This window comes from Aotus nancymaae, unplaced genomic scaffold (genome assembly GCF_030222135.1).
Source record: "Aotus nancymaae isolate 86718 unplaced genomic scaffold, 86718_ANA_hifiasm-v0.15.2.pri h1tg000028l, whole genome shotgun sequence".
Lineage (NCBI taxonomy): Eukaryota > Metazoa > Chordata > Mammalia > Primates > Aotidae > Aotus > Aotus nancymaae.
In genome coordinates, this window is record NW_026988441.1 from 25,283,355 (window position 1) to 25,301,551 (window position 18,197).

The 18,197-nt window shown below is 41.1% G+C and overlaps 3 protein-coding genes and 1 pseudogene across 3 annotated transcripts in view; 3 read left to right on the forward strand and 1 right to left on the reverse strand.

Annotated features, from left to right (window-relative positions):
• Positions 1-14,759, reverse strand: part of LOC105710978 (zinc finger protein 708) — a 38,813-nt gene extending 24,054 nt beyond the window's left edge. The window contains exon 1 of the mRNA XM_064381570.1: positions 14,593-14,759. Coding sequence (XP_064237640.1) covers positions 14,593-14,622 — 30 coding nt within the window. The 5' untranslated portion in view covers positions 14,623-14,759. The remainder of the gene's footprint in view (positions 1-14,592) is intronic.
• LOC105710986 (zinc finger protein 93) overlaps positions 1-18,197 on the forward strand; it is a 491,114-nt gene that overhangs the window by 34,700 nt on the left and 438,217 nt on the right. The gene's annotated exons all lie outside the window — the stretch shown is intronic.
• LOC105704555 (mitochondrial pyruvate carrier 1-like) lies at positions 4,190-4,543 on the forward strand. Its single transcript, XM_064380699.1, has one exon. It carries the CDS (start codon positions 4,251-4,253, stop codon positions 4,512-4,514), a length of 264 nt encoding a protein of 87 aa, XP_064236769.1. The 5' UTR covers positions 4,190-4,250; the 3' UTR covers positions 4,515-4,543.
• Positions 7,956-8,356, forward strand: LOC110567931 (small ribosomal subunit protein eS12-like; annotated as a pseudogene).

Here is an 18,197-nt window from a genome sequence, read left to right on the forward strand (position 1 = left end):
TGGTACCAGTAGAGCCTGGGAATGTAGGTTTTGTCGAATGCCCAGAGTCCCCATTTATCTATAAGTTGTATGTCTTTTATGACAGTTTTACCCCTTGCACCTGGCACTGTTTTATTTCTCATGTACTAGTTTATCTTTTAACTTTTTTGCTTGCTCAGCTTCTGTGAGAAAATTGCTTCAGCTAGAATCCCCCTCCCCTTTTCAAACTAGGGTATAAGAAACCACCTAGCTTTTTCTTCGGGGCCGAGAGAATTTTAGGCATTAGCCACCTCTCAGTCGCCGGCTAAATAAAGGACTCATAATTCAATCTCAGAGTATGGCACATTCCTTAACTTGCTTGGGTACAACACTTGTTTTTATCCAAATACCAGAAAACTGGAGAAACTCTCATCTGGTTACCAACCAAAAACATCCATCATATAAGGGAAGAAACAAACACAGGATGACTCATTCCTCTTACACTGAGACAAAAGCAGAACTAACCACTCTTGTCAGTCAGACACAATTCTGCTCTGGACATCCTCAAATGTCTCAAAGATGCCTACATAATTGTAAGAGCGTTCCCAGTGACCCTGGACTAGTGGTTCAATAAGCCAGGCTAGAGAGAGTCATGCTGATTCTAAACAGAAAATGGAACTGCACTGGTTGAACTCCAGAATTACTTGTTCTGATTAACCAGCTTTTGGGTAAGAGGAAGAACAAGAATATTGTACGTTAATTTTTTTTTTTTTTTTTTTTGACACAGAGTTTCACTCTGTTGCCAGGCGCCAGGCTGGAGTGCAATGGCGCAATCTCGGCTCACTGCAACCTTCGCCTCCCGGGTTCAAGCAATTCTCCTGCCTCAGTCTCCCAAGTAGCTGGGACTACAGGCGCATGCCACCATGCCCAGCTAATTTTTGTATTTTTAGTAGAGATGAGGTTTCACCATGTTGGCCAGGATGGTCTCGATCTCTTGACCTTGTGATCTGCCCGCCTCGGCCTCCCAAAGTGCTGGGATTACAGGCTTGAGCCACCACGCCCGGCCTTGTACGTTAATTTTCACATGTAGATACAGTTGTGGTCATGGCTCTGGATACTTTGTGGTCTTAATCTCACACTCCTAAGATGTTTGTTTACATTTACAGCATTTACCGTCAGATTCTTTTTACACCTGAAGCCTCTCATATAACTGTGGAAGACCTGCAACTGGACAAAACCTGAAAAACTTGAAAAGCCACACTCTCAAAAGGGAGCTGCAGAATGTCTATGTTGACATCTCAAAATGCAGAAAATGCCTTCTATTGGTTTTCAGTATATTCTCAATTCAAAATCTAGCCCTGTCTTGTAAATCCTAGGCAGAGGTCAGATCTTATGTGCAGATTCTAGTTGGCATCAACCTGACTCTGCATCCTCAGGTGTTACAGAAAGCAAAGTACTATCAAAGGAGAGATCCCCTCACAGAGGCTGCTCTGGCACATTTCAAATGATATGTTTACCTGAAAGGAGATAGCTGAGGCAACACGAATATAAGTAGACAATTAATTTGGGCCAAATAAATTGAGGATTGTAACCTGGGAGCATAGATTCAACTTGCCTGAAACATACACTTTGATTAGTAGCAGTTACAAGTGGATTTGTAAAGCAAAAAGAGAGGGACATAGAGTGGGTTGGTACAAAGTTGTTTGTCAAAAATTTTTATTTATTTTCAAAAATAAATTGATTATTGATTGGATATACATTGTTAGGCTATGGCGTGTGGGTTATAGTGTCCAGTGTGGCATTAGTTCAGTTTCTAGATACTTGTGGCAATAGCAAGTAGTTTCAAGAGATAAATACATAGCTAAAAGAAACAAGAAAGACATAATTGTGATCTCATTTTAATGTCTCTCTGAGCCTTATAAAGCAAATGACTTGCATTTCTTATATAAATGGTTTACTTTTTTCCACGTCTCAAGATCTAGATTCAGAAATTGGAGCTTTAGATTTCAGTTCTGGATGAGTGGAATAGCAGCAGGTGTTCCTTGCACATTTGTGAACATTTTAGCAAGAGGAGAAAAAAGAAAGTGAAAATTCTCATGTCTACATGTCTACTCAATTCACATGTTACTCTGATTGGGTTTCTGGGCCTCATAGTCTCTGAGTCGGTTTCAGGTCTGACAATATGAGTCACTGAGGTCAGGCACGGTGGCTCACGATGGTAATACCAGCACTTTGTGAGGATGAGTCAGGCAGATTACTTGAGCTCAGGAGTTCGAGATCAGCCTGGTTAATGTGGTGAAACTTTGTCTCTACTACAATTACATAAAATTAGCTAGGTGTGGTGGTGCGTGCCTGTAATACCAGCTACTTGGGAGGCTGAGGCAGGAGAATCACTTGAACCCGGGGGACAGAGGTTGCAGTGAGCTAAGAACCCACCACTGCACTCCAGCCAGGGCAATAGAGTAAGACTCCATCTCAAAAAAAAAAAAAAAAAAAAAACAAAGTAAAAAGAATCACTGAAAGAGAAACAATGGGGAAAATGGTTGATTGCTGGCCTGTAAGGTTTGGAGAAATCTGATCTAGTCTCTCTTGAAGTGACTGTAGAGAACTATAGATGCCAAATAGACAGAGACACAAGTTGCCAAGGCAATCCTAACCAAAAATAACGAAGCTGGAGGCATTACATTACTTGACTTCAAGCTAAATTATGAGACTACATTAACCAAAGCACTATGATGCTGGTACAAAAAAAAGACTGATAGACAAATGCAACAAAATAGAAAGCCAGAAATATTGCCATATGCATACAACCACCTGATTTTGGCAAAGCTGATGAGAGGCATGTGAGAAGAATTTCCTATTCAATGAATGGTGCTGGAATAACTACCTACCACTATGTAGAAAATGGAAACTGAACTTCTTCTTTATACCATATATAAAAATCGACTCAAGATTAAGTAAAAACTTAAATGTAAAATATAAAATTATTATTTTTTAAACCCTAAAAGATAAATAACCTAGGAATTACTACTATTTGAGACATAGGAACTGGCAAAGATTTTGAGTTGAAGATACCAAAAGCAATTGTAACAAAAGAAAAATTGACAAATAGAACCTAATTAAACTAAAAACCTTCTTAACAGCAAAAGAAACTATCAACAAAGTAAACAATCTACAGAATAAAAGAAAATATCTGCAAACTATGCTTCTGACAAAGTCTAATGTCCAGAATTCATTAGAAACTTATACAAATTTACAAGAAAAAAACAAAGAAACTCATTAAAAAGTAGGCAAAGGACATAAACAGATGTTTCTTTTTTTGAAACAGAGTCTTGCTCTGTTACCTAAGCTGGAGTGCAGTGGCATGATCTCGGCTCACTGCGCCCTCCAGCTCTGAGTTTAAGTGATTCTCATGCCTCAACCTCTCTAGCAGCTGGGACTACAGGTGTGTACCACCATGCCCAGCTAATTATTGTACTTTCAATAGAGAAAGAATTTTGTCATGTTGGCCAGGATGGTCTCGAACTCTTACCCTCAAATGATCCACTTGCCTTAACCTCCCAAAATGCTGGCATAACAGGTGTGAGCCACCATGCATGGCTAAACAGATGCTTTTCAAAACAAGGCATACATGGAGCTAACAAGCATATTTTAAAAATGCCTATCACTAATTATTAGAGAAATGTTAAAAAAAAAAAAAAAAAACACTCAGTGAGATACTATCTCACACCAGTCAGAATGGTCATTGTTAAAAAGACAGTAATAGATCCTTGCAAAGTTGCAGAGGAAAGGAAATACTTCCAACACTGCTGGTGGGAGTGTAAATTACTTCCACTACTGTAAAAAACTGTTAAAGCATTAGGTATGGAGAAATGCAAAACTGCTTTGAATTGCTCTTTTCTTCAAGGAATCTTGATGATATCAGGATTGAAACTGCATTAATCATTAAAATTGCAAGCTGGGGCTGGACTTGGTGGTTCATGCCTGTAATCCCAGCAATTTGGGAGGCCAAGGTGGGTGGATCACCCGAGGTTCGAAGTTCGAGACCAGCCTGACCAATATGGTGAAACCCTGTCTCTAAAAAAAAAAAAGAAAGAAAGAAAAAAATTTCGGGGCCCACAGCTAGGGCGCCCTCGGCCGGCCACCGCGGCTTTGGCCCGAGTGTCTGGCTTCGGGAAGCGGCTGCAGCGGCACAGACTACTTGGGGTCTGGTGTCCGGCACAACTATGGTTGGCGCGCTGGTGCGGAAGGCGGCCGACTATGTCTGAAGCAAGGATTTCTGGGACTACCTCATGAGTAGGCACTTCTGGGGCCCAGTAGCCAACTGGGGTCTTCCCATTGCTGCCATCAATGACATGAAAAAGTCTCCAGAGATTATCAGTGGATGGATGACATTTGCGCTCTGTTGCTATTCTTTGACATTCATGAGATTTGCCTACAAGGTACAGCCTTGGAACTGGCTTCTGCCTGCATGCCACGCAACAAATGAAGTAGCCCAGCTCATCCAGGGAGGGAGGCTTATCAAACATGACATGAGTAAAAAGGCATCTGCATAACAATGGAAAATGAAGAGCAAGCTCTTGAAGGGACACCAGCTGCTGCTGAGTCATAGATTTCATTATAAATAGCCTCACTAAGGAAAATATGCTGAATGCTATTTTTACTAGTCATTCTATTTTTATAGAAATAGCTGAGTCTCTCTTTGCTGCCTTACAAGTACTAAATATTTTACTTCTTTCCATAAAGAGTAGCTCAAAATATGCAATTTAATAATTTCTGATGATGGTTTTATCTGCAGTAACATGTATATTATCTGTTAGAATTTACTTAATGGAAAACTGAAGAGAACAAAATTTTTAACTACTAGTACTTAAGTACTCCTACTTCTTGACATTGTCTTTAATGACCACAAGACAACCAACAGCTGGCCACATACCTAAAATCTTGTCCCCACTGTTTAAAAATGTAATCTGTGTATTTCCATGCAGTGTGTATATTGAGATGCTGTAACTTAATGGCAATAAAAGATTTAAATATTTGTTAAAAAAATAAAAAAATTTTTAAAAAGGCAAGATGAAATTGGTAATGTGAAGTTAAAAAAAATCTGAAACTTTTTCTGGAAGCAGAGATTCAAAGAATATATTTTAACCATGTGCTTAAAGCCTCAGGCAGAATAGCTTAAATTCTGCAATTGAGTTTTCAGGCTGATCAAGTTTATGGACTTTAAACTGGCAAACTGTTCAGAAAACAATGTCTTACTAGCAGAGCAAAGACTATCTCTAATAAGTCTTTCATGCATATGTTTTCACCACATTTACATACAATTATTATTATTATTTTACTTTTTGAGAATGGGCATAACATTTTTACTTTTTAATTCAACAAATATTTAATTTGACTTAAAGTTTTTCTTCAAAGGATGTGTGGTTCTACATGCTTAGCTTTTAATTGCTCTAATTCATGGGCCTTCTTTTATAGCTGATTGAAATTTATCATTTAAATTTACAAAATTAAGGGTAAATAAGGCTTGTACTAGTAGTGTTGCCGGTTAAGACAGAAAACAGGTTTTGCAACTTATCAATTAGGAAATTTATTTCCACTGAGGAGCAAGGCTGTGTGGCTGGCCTTTAATTGCTCCTCACTAATTCATGGGCTAGCTGTAATTTCTCTCCCTTCAGAGGTTACTGTTTTACTTAAATTGGATTTCAAAAGAGCCATGTTTAGGGCAGAGTTGGATTTAATTTGGGAAAGGAGAGAAGAAATTAAATTTTCCTTCCTTTCTATAAGCAAACATCTCCGAGTCCTTCCCCTTCCCGTAAGATTGTATCCTGCTTTGCAAGGTTTATAAGTTTATAAATTCTTGTATTCTTCTTTTCTATAGCTGATAACTGTAAGTTTCTCTAACACAGTGAAGGTCATAAGAAATGCCCAAGCAGGCAGGACTCTGGCTTTCTGGGCACTGTAGCAGAAGGCAACAGATAAGGCCCGTGCTAGAATCCTTGAGCTCTACAGATAGCGAACATCTGGGTCACATAGCAACAGTCATATGTAAGCCTATGTTAGGTGCCTATCAATGCTTAATGAACTGCCTTTGTTCTATGCCTGCAAACTTGTTTTAGTGCCCCTGTGTAATTCATGTATAAAGAGCCAAGCCCGGTCTTTGTTAGGCACGTAGTATTGAGATGCTAATCTGCTGAGTTGGTGGCCACCTTAATAAAATCCTCCTGTTTCACACAATGGTCTCTCTGGTCTCTTCAAATACCCTGCAACAGAATACCAACTGTGGCTAATATCAGAAAAGGGTCTTACAAATCCTTAAATTTTCCTGAAATCTTAGCAGAGAATTACAAGCTGGGATGTTGCCTGTATACAAAGAACACATGAAATTTTACTGTGGGACACCTGAGGAAAGCAGCAGCAGAGGCAGTACAGGTCCGGGGATGGCAGCCTTGCTGGGCCCGCCCTGGTGCTGCTCCCTCCTGCCCCCTTTAGCAGTTGAGGCTCGTGCGGAGCTTCCCTGCCAGAGCCTTTTTTTCTCTTTTTTTTTCTTTTGCTTTGCCATGTGGCTCCACCCTGCAATGCGTTTTTTTCTTATCCTTTAATAAACATACACCTGATTGCCTTGCTGATCACCAATCACTGGACAGGCTAAGAGTTTCTTCTGTAATGCTGCTTGCTTAAGACAAAGACCTATGGCTGTAGCATTTCCCTTGCCTTTTTTCCTATTCACTGGATGCATTTGTGCATAATTTCTCCCCACTTATTCCCAGAGCTTTACGTTCAGTGTGCCCTTTGCCTGAAACAATGGGCCTTGGGAAACAGCAGCTTGTATTACAGTTCTTAATGGAGCCTGATACTGTTTGTGTTGCACTGATAACTGCCGTCCCATTATGAATTCCATATATATGATGGAATACTACACAGCCATTAAAAAATGAATGAACAGCATTTGCAGTGACCTGGATGAGATTGGAGACTATTACTCTAAGTGAATTATCTCAGGAATAGAAAACCAAACATCATATGTTCTGATATGTGGGAGCTAAGCTATGAGTATGCAAAGGCATAATAATAATACAGTGGACTTTAGAGACTTGGGAGAAGAGTGGGAGGGGGTGAGGGATGAAAGACTACAAATTCGGTGCAGTGTATAATGCTCAGGTGATGGGTGCAGCAAAATCTCACAAATCACCACTGAAGAACTTACTCATACAGGCTGAGTGTGGTTGCACATGCCTGTAATCACAGCACTTTAGGAAGCTGAGGTGGGCGGATCACAAGGTCAGGAGTTAAAGTCCAGCCTGGCCAATATGATGAAACCCTGTCTCTACTAAATATACAAAAATTAGCCAGGCGTAGTGGTGCGTGCCTGTAATCCCAGGTACTCGGGAGGCTGAGGCAGTAGAATTGCTTGAACCTGGGAGGTGAAGTTTGCAGTGAGTCAAGATTGCACCACTGCACTCCGGTCTGGGTGACAGAGAGAGACAGAGAGTGTTTGCCTTTAACCTTGTGTACAAAGTCATATGCACTATATATTTCATATATATATATAATATATATAGTTATCCTTAAAAATATATATATATGTATAAAAGTATATATCATAGGTTGGGCCTGGTGACTCACACCTGTAATCCCAGCAATTTGGGAGCCCAAGGCAGGTGAACATTTGAAATTAGAAATTCGAGACCAGCCTGGCCAATGTGGTAAAACCCTGTTCTCTACTAAAAATAAAAAAATTAGCTGGGCATGTTGGTGTGCCTCCTGTAATCCTAGCTACTCGAGAACGTGAGGCAGGAGAATTGCTTGAACCCAGGAGGTGGAGGTTGTAGTGAGCTGAGATCGTGCGACTGCCTTCCAGCCTGGGTCATAAGACCACAATTCCTTATTAAAATATATATATATATATATATACTCTTTCTCTGCCATTGTCGAGTAGTACAGAGGCAGAGGCTCGGGTGCATTCAAGCTCTAGGGTTTACCCATAACCCACCACCATGGCCAAGGAAGGCATTGCTGCTGGAGGTGTAATAAACATTAATACTGCTTTACAAGAGGTGCTGAAGACCGCCCTCATCCACCATGGCCTAGCATGTGAAATTTGAGAAGCTGCCAAAGCCTCAGACAAGCGCCAAGCTCATCTTTGTGTGCTTGCATGCAACTGTCATGAGCCTATGTATGTCAAGTGTGTTGAGGCCCTTTGTGCTGAACACCAAATCAACCTAATTAAGATTGATGACAACAAAAAACTAGGGGAATGGGTAGGCCTTTGTAAAATTGTCAGAGAGGGAAAACCCAGTAAAGCATTGGTTAGAGTTGTGTAGTAGTTAAGGATTACTGTAAGGAATCTCAGGCCAAGGATGTTGTTGAAGAGTACTTCAAATACAAGAAAAAATAAATCTTTGGCTCACACACAGACACACATATACTCACAAAAAAATACACCTGAGAAAATTTCTAAACTTACTCTAATAAAGAAAAAAGTGGTAGGGTACGGTGACTCACTCCTATAATCCTAGTACTTTGGGATGCCAAGGCCGGCAGATTGCCAGAGCTCAGGAGTTCAGGACCAGCCTGGGCAACATGGCAAAACCCTGTCTCTACTAAAATACAAAAAAGTTAGCTGAGTGTGGTGACATGAGCCTGTAGTCCCCTACTCAGGAGGCTGAGGCAGGAGAATTGCTTGAACCTGGGAGGCACAGGTTGCAGTGAACCAAGATCGTGCAACTGCACTCCAGCCTGCACGACACCAGAGTGAGACTCAGTCTCAAAAAAAAGAAAAGAAAAACAGGTAAACGAAATTTCTCGCAAATAAAATACATGATTAGATATTATTTTTTCTGAAACCCACTTCTTTTATGCTCTTTTCTTACCTTTCAAGTCCTAATAAAATACAATTTACAGTTAAATAATGAAAGACAAAGTAAGTGAACAAATTTTTTCAAGGTGACAAACCCAAGGAGTGGTAGTGCTAATTAGAAAACAGATGCATCTGATTCATTTGTCAAGTTGGGCCATGCAATCACTTGAGATATTCACCCACCCCATTCTGCTCACCTTAAGTGCTCAATAACCACCCTCTCAGGAGACTCTACACTATGCCCCAGGTGCATTTTACTTTGCTAGTTCTTGCACCATCTCACTTGGGTCAGGTGTTTTTTTTTTTTTTTTAATAAAATTTAGAGAATTCAAGGAGCAGAAATTATTTCTGTGGTTTCCCCCTCAATACCAGCATCTGATTGACTGACCAGCAATGTGTCTCTAAGAAATGAAAGCTGGCCGGGCGCGGTGGCTCACGCCTGTAATCCCAGCACTTTGGGAGGCCAAGGCGGGTGGATCACGAGATCAAGAGATCGAGACCATCCTGGTCAACATGGTGAAACCCCGTCTCTACTAAAAATACAAAAAAATTAGCTGGGCATGGTGGCGTGTGCCTGTAATCCCAGCTACTCAGGAGGCTGAGGCAGGAGAATTGCCTGAACCCAGGAGGCGGAGGTTGCGGTGAGCCGAGATCGCGCTATTGCACTCCAGCCTTCCAGCCTGGGTAACAAGAGCAAAACTCCGTCTCAAAAAAAAAAAAAAAAAAGAAATGAAAGCTGGGTTGGGTGAAGACAACTTTAATATCTCAAGGGGTTAGTTTTTCAAAGAAAGAGTATGCCAGGAGATGCCTCTCAGCCCCAGGGCATCCACCTGCTCCCTTGAGAAGCTACGCTCCATACCTCAGGTTGGCCTTAGAGAGAAAATGACCCAGGAGCTGATATGCATGAGACATTCTGACAGAAAAAGTCATGGTGTGTATCTTGGTTTACCCCAAGACATTACTGAAACCCAGGACCTGGAAAAAACTAAAGCGGGGGGCTGAAGACACATCATTCTAACATAAAGTTTCCAAAGAAAGATGCAACAAAAAATGATAAAAGGAATATCACCACCGATCTTACAGAAATACAAACTACCATCAGAGATTACTGAAACACCTCTATGCAAACAAACCAGTAAATCTAGAAAAAATGGATAAATTCCTGGACACTTACACCCTCCCAAGACTAAACCAGGAAGAAGTTGAATACCTGAATGAACCAATAACAAGGCCTGAAGTTGAGGCAGCAATTAATAGCCTACCAACCAAAAAGAGTCCAGGACCAGATGGGTTCACAGCCGAATTCTACTAGAGGTACAAAGAAGAACTGGTACCATTCCTTCTGAAACTATTCTAAACAATACAAAAAGAGGGACTCTTCCCTAACTCATTTTATGAGACCACCATTATCCTGATACCAAAACCTGGCAGAGACGCAACTAAAAAAAAAAATTTCAGGCCAATATCCATGATGAACATTGATGTAAAAATCTTCAATAAAATATTGGCAAACTGAATCCAACAACACATCAAAAAGCTTATCCAACACGATCAAGTCGGCTTCATCCCAGGGATGCAAGGCTGGTTCAACATCCAAAAATCTATAAACATAATCCATCACCTAAATAGAACCAAATGATCTCAACAGATGCAGAGAAAGCCTTCAACAAAATTCAACAGTCCTTTATGCTAAAAACTCTAAATAAACTAGGTATCCATGAATCATACCTCAAAATAATAAGAGCTATTTATGACAAACCCACAGCCAATATCATACTGAATGGACAAAAACTGGAAGCAATCCCTTTGAAAGTGGGGGATTCTGCACAAGACAAGGATGCCCTCTCTCACCACTCCTATTCAACATAGTACTGGAAGTTCTGGCAAGGGCCATCAGGCAAGAGAAAGAAATAAAGGGTATTCGAATAGGAAGAGAGGATGCCAAATTGTCCCTTTTGGCAGATGACATGATTGTATATTTAGAAAAGCCAATGGTCTCAGCCCAAAATCTCCTTAAGCTAATAAGCAACTTCAGTAAAGTCTCAGGATACAAAATCGACGTGCAAAAACCGCAAGCATTTCTATACACCAATAATAGACAAAGAGAGAGCCAAATCATGAGTGAACTCCAATTCACAACTGCTACAAAGAGAATAAAATACTGAGGAATACAACTAATAAGGAATGTGAAGGACCTCTTCGAGGAGAACTACAAACCACTGGCTCAAGGAAATAAGAGAGGACACAAACAGATGGAAAAACATTCCATGCTCATGGTTACGAAGAATCAATATTGTGAAAATGGCCATACTGCCCAAGGTAATTTGTAGATTCAAAGCTATTCTCATCAAACTATCAATGGCTTTCTTCACAGAACTGGAAAAAACCACCTTAAACTTCATATGGAACCAAAAAAGAGCCTGCATAGCCAAGATAATCCTAAGCAAAACAAAAACAATAACAAAAAACCCCAAAGCTGTAGGTGTCATGCTACCTGACTTCAAACTACATTACAAGCCTACTGTAATCAATACAGCATGGTACTGGTACCAAAACAGAGATATAGACCAATGGAACAGAACGGAGGCCTCAGAAAAAATGCCACAAAACTACAACCATCTGATCTTTGACAAACCTGACAAAAACAAGCAATGGGGAAAGAATTCCCTATTTAATAAGTGGTGTTGCGAAAACTGGCTAGCCATATGCAGAAAGCTGAAACTGGATCCCTTCCTTACACCTTATACAAAAATTAACTCTAAATGGATTAAAGATTTAAACATGAGGCCTAACACCACAAAAACTCTAGAAGAAAACTTAGGCAATACCATTAAGGGCATAGGCAAGGACTTATGACTAAAACACCAAAAGCAATGGCAACAAAAGCCAAAATATACAAATGGAATCTGATTAAACTTAAGAGCTTCTGCACAGTGAAAGAAGCTATCAATAGAGTGAACCAGCAACCAACAGAATGGGAAAAAATTTTTGCAATCTACCCATGTGACAAAGCTAATATCCAGAATCTACAAAGAACTTAAACAAATTTACAAGAAAAAAACAAACATCATCATCAAAAAGTAGGCAAAAGATATGAACAGACACTTTTCAAAAGAAGACATCTATACAGCCAATAAACATATGAAAATAAGCTCATCCTCACTGGTCACTAGAGAAATACAAATCAAAACCACATTGAGATACCTCACCCCAGCTAGAATGGTGACCATTAAAAATATCAGGAGACGGCCGGGCACGGTGGCTCAAGTCTGTAATCCCAGTATTTTGGGAGGCCGAGGCGGGTGGATCACGAGGTCAAGAGATCGAGACCATCCTGGTCAACATGGTGAAACCCCATCTCTACTAATACAAAAAATTAGCTGGGCATGGTGGCGCGTGCCTGTAATCCCAGCTACTCAGGAGGCTGAGGCATGAGAATTGCCTGAACCCAGGAGACGGAGGTTGCAGTGAACCGAGATCGCGCCATTGCACTCCAGCCTGGGTAACAAGAGCGAAACTCCGTCTCAAAAAAAAAAAAAATCAGGAGACAACAGATGCTGGAGAGGATGTGGAGAAAGAGAAACACTTTTGCACTGTTGGTGGGAGTGTAAATTAATTCAACCATTGTGGAAGACAGTGTGGCGATTCCTCAAGGATCTAGAAATAGAAATATCATTTGACCCAGCAATCCCATTACTGGGTATATACCCAAGGATTATAAATCATTCTATTATAAAAACACATGCACATGTATATTTATTGTGCCACTGTTTATAATAATAGCAAAGACTTGGAACCAACTCAAATGCCCATCAATGATAGACTGGATAAAGAAAATGTAGCACATATACACCATAGAATACTATGCAGCCATAAAATAGAATGAGTTCACGTCCCTTGCAGGGACATGGATAAAATAGAAACCATCATTCTGTGGAAACTGACACAAGAACAAAAAACCAAACACCTCATGTTCTCACTCATAAGTGGGTGTTGAACAATGAGAACACATGGATACATAGAGGAGAATATCACAGAACAGGGCCTGGGTGGTGGGGGACTAGAGGAGAAATAGCAGGAAGTGGGGGAATTGGGGAGGGATAGCATTAGGAGAAATACCTAATGTAGATGACGGGGTGATGGATGCAGCAAACCACCACAATGGCATGTGTATACCTATATAACAAACCTGCACAATCTGCACATGTACCCCAGAACATAAAGTATTATGAAACAAACAAATTTAAAATAAAAATAAATCAACAACAAAAAAAATCATCTGTTGTTCAACTACTTAAAATAAATGCTGAAATATTTAAAAATAAATAAACTTTAAAAAATAAAATTTCCAAAGAAAAACTGTGCCCAAAAATATTCTAGGACTTCTGTGCCTCAGGAAGAGTTTTTTCTTTCTTTCTTTCTTTTTTTTTTTTTTAACGCCAGGTACGGTGGCTCACTCCTGTAATTCTAGCACTTTGGGAGGCTGAGGCGGGCAGATCACCTGAGGTTGGAAGTTCAAGACTATCCTGACCAACATGGAGAAATCCCATCTCTACTAAAAATACAAAAAAAAAAAAAACAGCCGGGTGTGGTGACACAAGCCTGTAATCCCAAATACTTGGGAGGCTGAGGCAGGAGACTCGCTTGAACCTGGGAGGCGGAGGTTTCGATGAGCTGAGATCAAGCCATTGCACTCCAGCCTGGGCAACAAAAGTAAAACTCCGTCTCAAAAAAAAAAAAAAGAAGGCATAGAAATTTTGTGCAATACAGTGTCAGGGAATTATTTTTTGCTTTCTTCTCATGGGAAATATTTTCAAACAGAAAACAATTTTAAGTGCCATTTAATGCTTTGTCAAAAAATAATTAATTAAAATACAGTATCAAAAATGTACACTAAAGGAAAAATAGTTGATAATGGGAATTAGGAAAGAAAAGTTGGCATTTAGAAATGTCAGAAGAAACTGGATTTAGTATTTTTTTTTTTTTACAGTTTAAATCTAACTGCAGGCCAGAGTTAGGCTGGAGGAGTGGGGGTGGGAGGTACACTTGAGATCCTGCTTGAAACACAAACGTGAAAAATGCAGAGGAAAATCAATCCCCTGTGAAGTGTGAGAATAATTAAGTGGCAGCCAATTAGACTAAGGAAGCTGTAGTTCCTACTTACAGAAACTACTATGTAACTGTACCTAACCAATTGTTAAATACGGTTTTCTTCATCATGCACCTTATAAAAGTCTTTCCTTCAAGCTCCTCTCATAAACCACAAACTACAAAAAGCTCCTCTCATAAACCACAAACTACAAAACATACCGGGTGCTCTAAAATTACTGAATCACTCTTTGATTAAATTCTTTAATATTTTTGCAATGACTGCCACGAATTTTTAATAGGAGAAAATAGAAACTGAAAACCCCATGGACCAAAGCTCTTCCCATTCATCATCCCACGCCCCAAATCAGGATTCTCCCCTGAGGACCCTCCCGTGGTCCCTGCACAATCTGGGAGAGACGCAGCACTGCGGGTGCAAAGCTGCCCAGAGAGGGCTCCAGACCAAGACACAGTCACTGCAAGGCAGAGACAGGACACCCAGGACCACTGCTGTCAGCGCAGCCGCCATCTTATGGCTGAAGGGGATTGAGGCTGCGCTAGACAAGAACTCAGGGAGCAGATTGTGGAGTTGACTACGGTGAGGCCTGAGTCCTGCCACAGCCATTTCCCACTGGTTCCAACCAGCCCCTCCCCCTCTCTCGGGATGTCTGACTCAGCACTCTCACCATTTCTAGAATTCCAGGGCTTCCTGGCATCTTAGCTGTGGATCTCCAAATACCTGCAGGTCACAGGGCCACAGAGGATGGGCCTCTAGAAGAAAAAGACACAGCAGTGAAGACAAGACCTGGAACTCCCGCTGCAGGGAGAGACAAACGCCCAGCCAAACCCGGAAGCCGTCCTGTCCGCTCCAGCGGCGTGTCTGATTGAGCTACTTCAAGCTCAGAGTCCCTGATTGGATAATGTTTAAGACCCGCCCCTTCAGGTCCTGAGTGACAGAAGAAGTGATCAGATGCTGGGCTGAATGACGAGTGACAGCCTAGGCTGCAGCCTTCTCAGGCACAGCTTCCTTCCTGAGCTGAGCCAAGCTCACCCTAGAGGGTGTTTGCCTTTAACCTTATGTATAAGGTCACATGCACCTGTAAATAATATGCCATATGGCTATTCACGAATTAAAAGAATATGATAACAATTGTTCTAAAATTTTAAATTTTATGACTTTCCTGGCTTCTAGCCCTTTGAGCAGACAGCCTGAGATTTTTAAAAGAAGGAAATCCTCTGAAATAAAATGTGAGCCTCAGGTCGAGTGCTGTGCCTCACACCGGTGATACCAGTACTTTGGGATGCCGAGGTGGGTGGATTACCTGAGTTCTGGAATTCGAGACCAGTCTGGTCAACATGGTGAAACTCCTGTCTCTATAAAAATACAAAAAACATTATCTGCACGTGGTGGTGGGCGCCTGTAATCCCAGCTACTTGGAAGGTTGAGGCAGGAGAATCACTTGAACCAAGGAGGCAGAGGTTACAGTGAGCTGAGATCACGCCATTGCACTCCAGTCTGGGTCACAAGAGCAAAACTCCGTCTCAAAAAATTAAAAAATACATTAGATCGGCCGGGCGCGGTGGCTTACACCTGTAATCCCAGCACTTTGGGAGGCCGAGGTGGGCGGATCACTAGGTCAAGAGATTGAGTCCATCCTGGTCAACATGATGAAACCCCGTCTCTACTAAAAATATAAAAATTAGCCGGGCGTGCCTGTGGTCCCAGCTACTCGGGAGGCTGAGGCAGAAGAATCGCTTGAACCCAGGAGGTGGAGGTTGCAGTGAGTCAAGATTGCACCACTGCACTCCAGCCTGGCGACAGAGCAAGACTCCGTCTCAAAAAAAAAAAAAAAAATACATTAGATAAATCAAATGAAATAATAAAATGTGAGCCACATGTGAATTTTAAATTTTTTTAGTAGACAAGCTTTAAAAAGAAACAACAGGTAAAATGGATTATAACAATTTAACTCAACATATCCAAAATATTGTCATTTTAATAAGTGAGAAACGTAATTATTAATTATATGCACACACACACACACACACACATATATATATATATCTATCTGGAACAAAACTTTTGAAACTAACTCATATTTTACCTTTCTAGGACACTGCAGTTCAGACCAGGCACATTCCAGGCACCCAGTAGCAACACATGGCCAATAGCTGCTACATTGAAGCGCAGCTCTGACATCAGGATGGTCAATGGCCTGACCATCCCTTTTCTGCCAGGAATGAGAGGACAGCCTCTCCCTACCCCCATCTCTCTTCAGCTTTTGGGGTAGAACAGATAGTGCCTAGAAAGAGCAGAGGGCAATAGGAATAAAATAACCACATGTAGACCACTGCTGATCACTTGTTGCCCACCCTCCTTCTAGAGATCACACAGTGAAAAATGATGATGGGGCCACAGGAGAAGAGAACACTGTGTCTTCAGAACTGTCCACACTCTTGACCTCCAAGTTTTAGATAAGAAAAAAATAGATTAAAGACAAGCTGATTTTGCTATTTGGCCTTGGCCCTAATGGTCCGGCTGTGGTTATCTGTTTTCTCCTGTGGTGTGGGGGATTGTGTGGGTAAAAGCACAAATCACATGCATACATGGCTACGTGTATTTTTGCATTACTCAGTATTACCTCACAAGACATCCAACTCTAAACAAGAGGAAAGAATAGTACCTTTAGGGTGTGCACTGGGAGAATGTAAGTAGTACTGAAACTGTCATTAAATCCTGGCATCCTACCTACACTGGGTGCATGTATTAGTTAGCCATTGTGGTATAACAAACCATCCAAAATTTATTAGCTCATAATTCAGATGGTCAGTCATTCGTGCTGGGTTCAATGTGCCCATTTCTCTAGTCTCAGCTGAGCATTTTTAAACATGTATCATCAGCTGCTTGTTGACTAAACAACTGTGTTTCTGGGAAGGAGCTTCTGCTTCTGGAGCTGTCAACAGGGGCCCCTTGTTTCTCCTGTCCATGATATCTTATTCTCCAGCTGGCTAACATAGGCTTTTCCTACACAGATGGCAGCATTGTGAAATAAAAACAGAGCATTCAAGACCACTTGAGCCTGGGTCCCAAACTAGCTCACTGTCATGTTCACAGGTTTCTACTGCCCTGAGCGAATATGACCAGCCAGATCTAGTGTTCAGAAGACAGATTCTGGATCTTGGTAGAACAGCTGTAAAAGCACCTGGCAATGGTTAAGGATACAGGAGGGATGAAAAATTGCTAACATTTTGGCAATTATTATTATTCTGCCCTTTTTAATGTATGTGGTTTATGGAACTCTTCCACAGAAAGAAACCTGTTCAGGGCCAGGCACGGTGGCTCACATCTGTAACCCCAACACTTTAGGATTCCAAGGCGGGTGGATCACAAGGTCAGGAGTTTGATACCAGTCTGGTCAGTATGGTGAAGCCCCTTCTTTACTAAAAATACAAAGAAAGTTAGCTGGTCATAGTGTTGCATGCCTGTAATCTCAGCTACTCGATTGGCTGAGACAGGATAATTGCTTGAATCCAGGAGGCGGAGGTTGCAGTGAGCCAAGATCATGCCATGGCACTCCAGCCTGGGAGACAGAGTAAGACTCTGTCTCAAAATATATATAAATAAATAAAAATAAAAACTTGTCCAAAGACTAACAGCTACTAAGTGATTGAGCTGAGACTCAGAATTAACTCTAACTTCAAAGGCCATGCACCACCATAGATAACACTATTACAGAATCTGTCGTAGTCCCTTGAAATTCTGGATAGTGAAACTTTTACAATAGAGGACAGATGCTCTTTAGAGCTGTGCCCATATACTACTGTTTATTATTGAGAATAATTCTCTGAAGAAATTGCAGAAGCAGACAGTGACTTAAACCTGTAATCGTAGCACTTTAGGAGGCTGAAATGGGAGAATCACATGAGCTTAGGAGTTCAAATGCAGCCTGGGCAACATGGTGAAATCCTGTCTTCATGATAAAAAAGTTAAAAAATTAGCCAGGCATAATGGTGCATGTCCGTAGTCCTAGCTACTCAGTTGGCTGGGGCAGGAAGACTGCTGGAGCCTGGAAGTTCGAGGCCGCAGTGAGCCATGATCAGTTACACCATTGCACTTCAGCCTGGGTAATAAAGATCCTGTCTCAAGAAAAAAAAAATTGCAGAAGCAATTTGAAAGGACATAAAATAATTTGGAAAAATAGCTAAGGTCTGAGTTTATGAAATCAAAGCTGACCTGGCATGGTGGCTTATGCCTGTAATCCCAGCACTTGGGGAGGCTGAGGTGGGTGGA

Excerpts from the sequence above, each read along its gene's own strand:
- LOC105704555 (XM_064380699.1), top strand. The coding sequence starts at position 4,251 with ATGAGTAGGCACTTCTGGGGCCCAGTAGCCAACTGGGGTCTTCCCATT.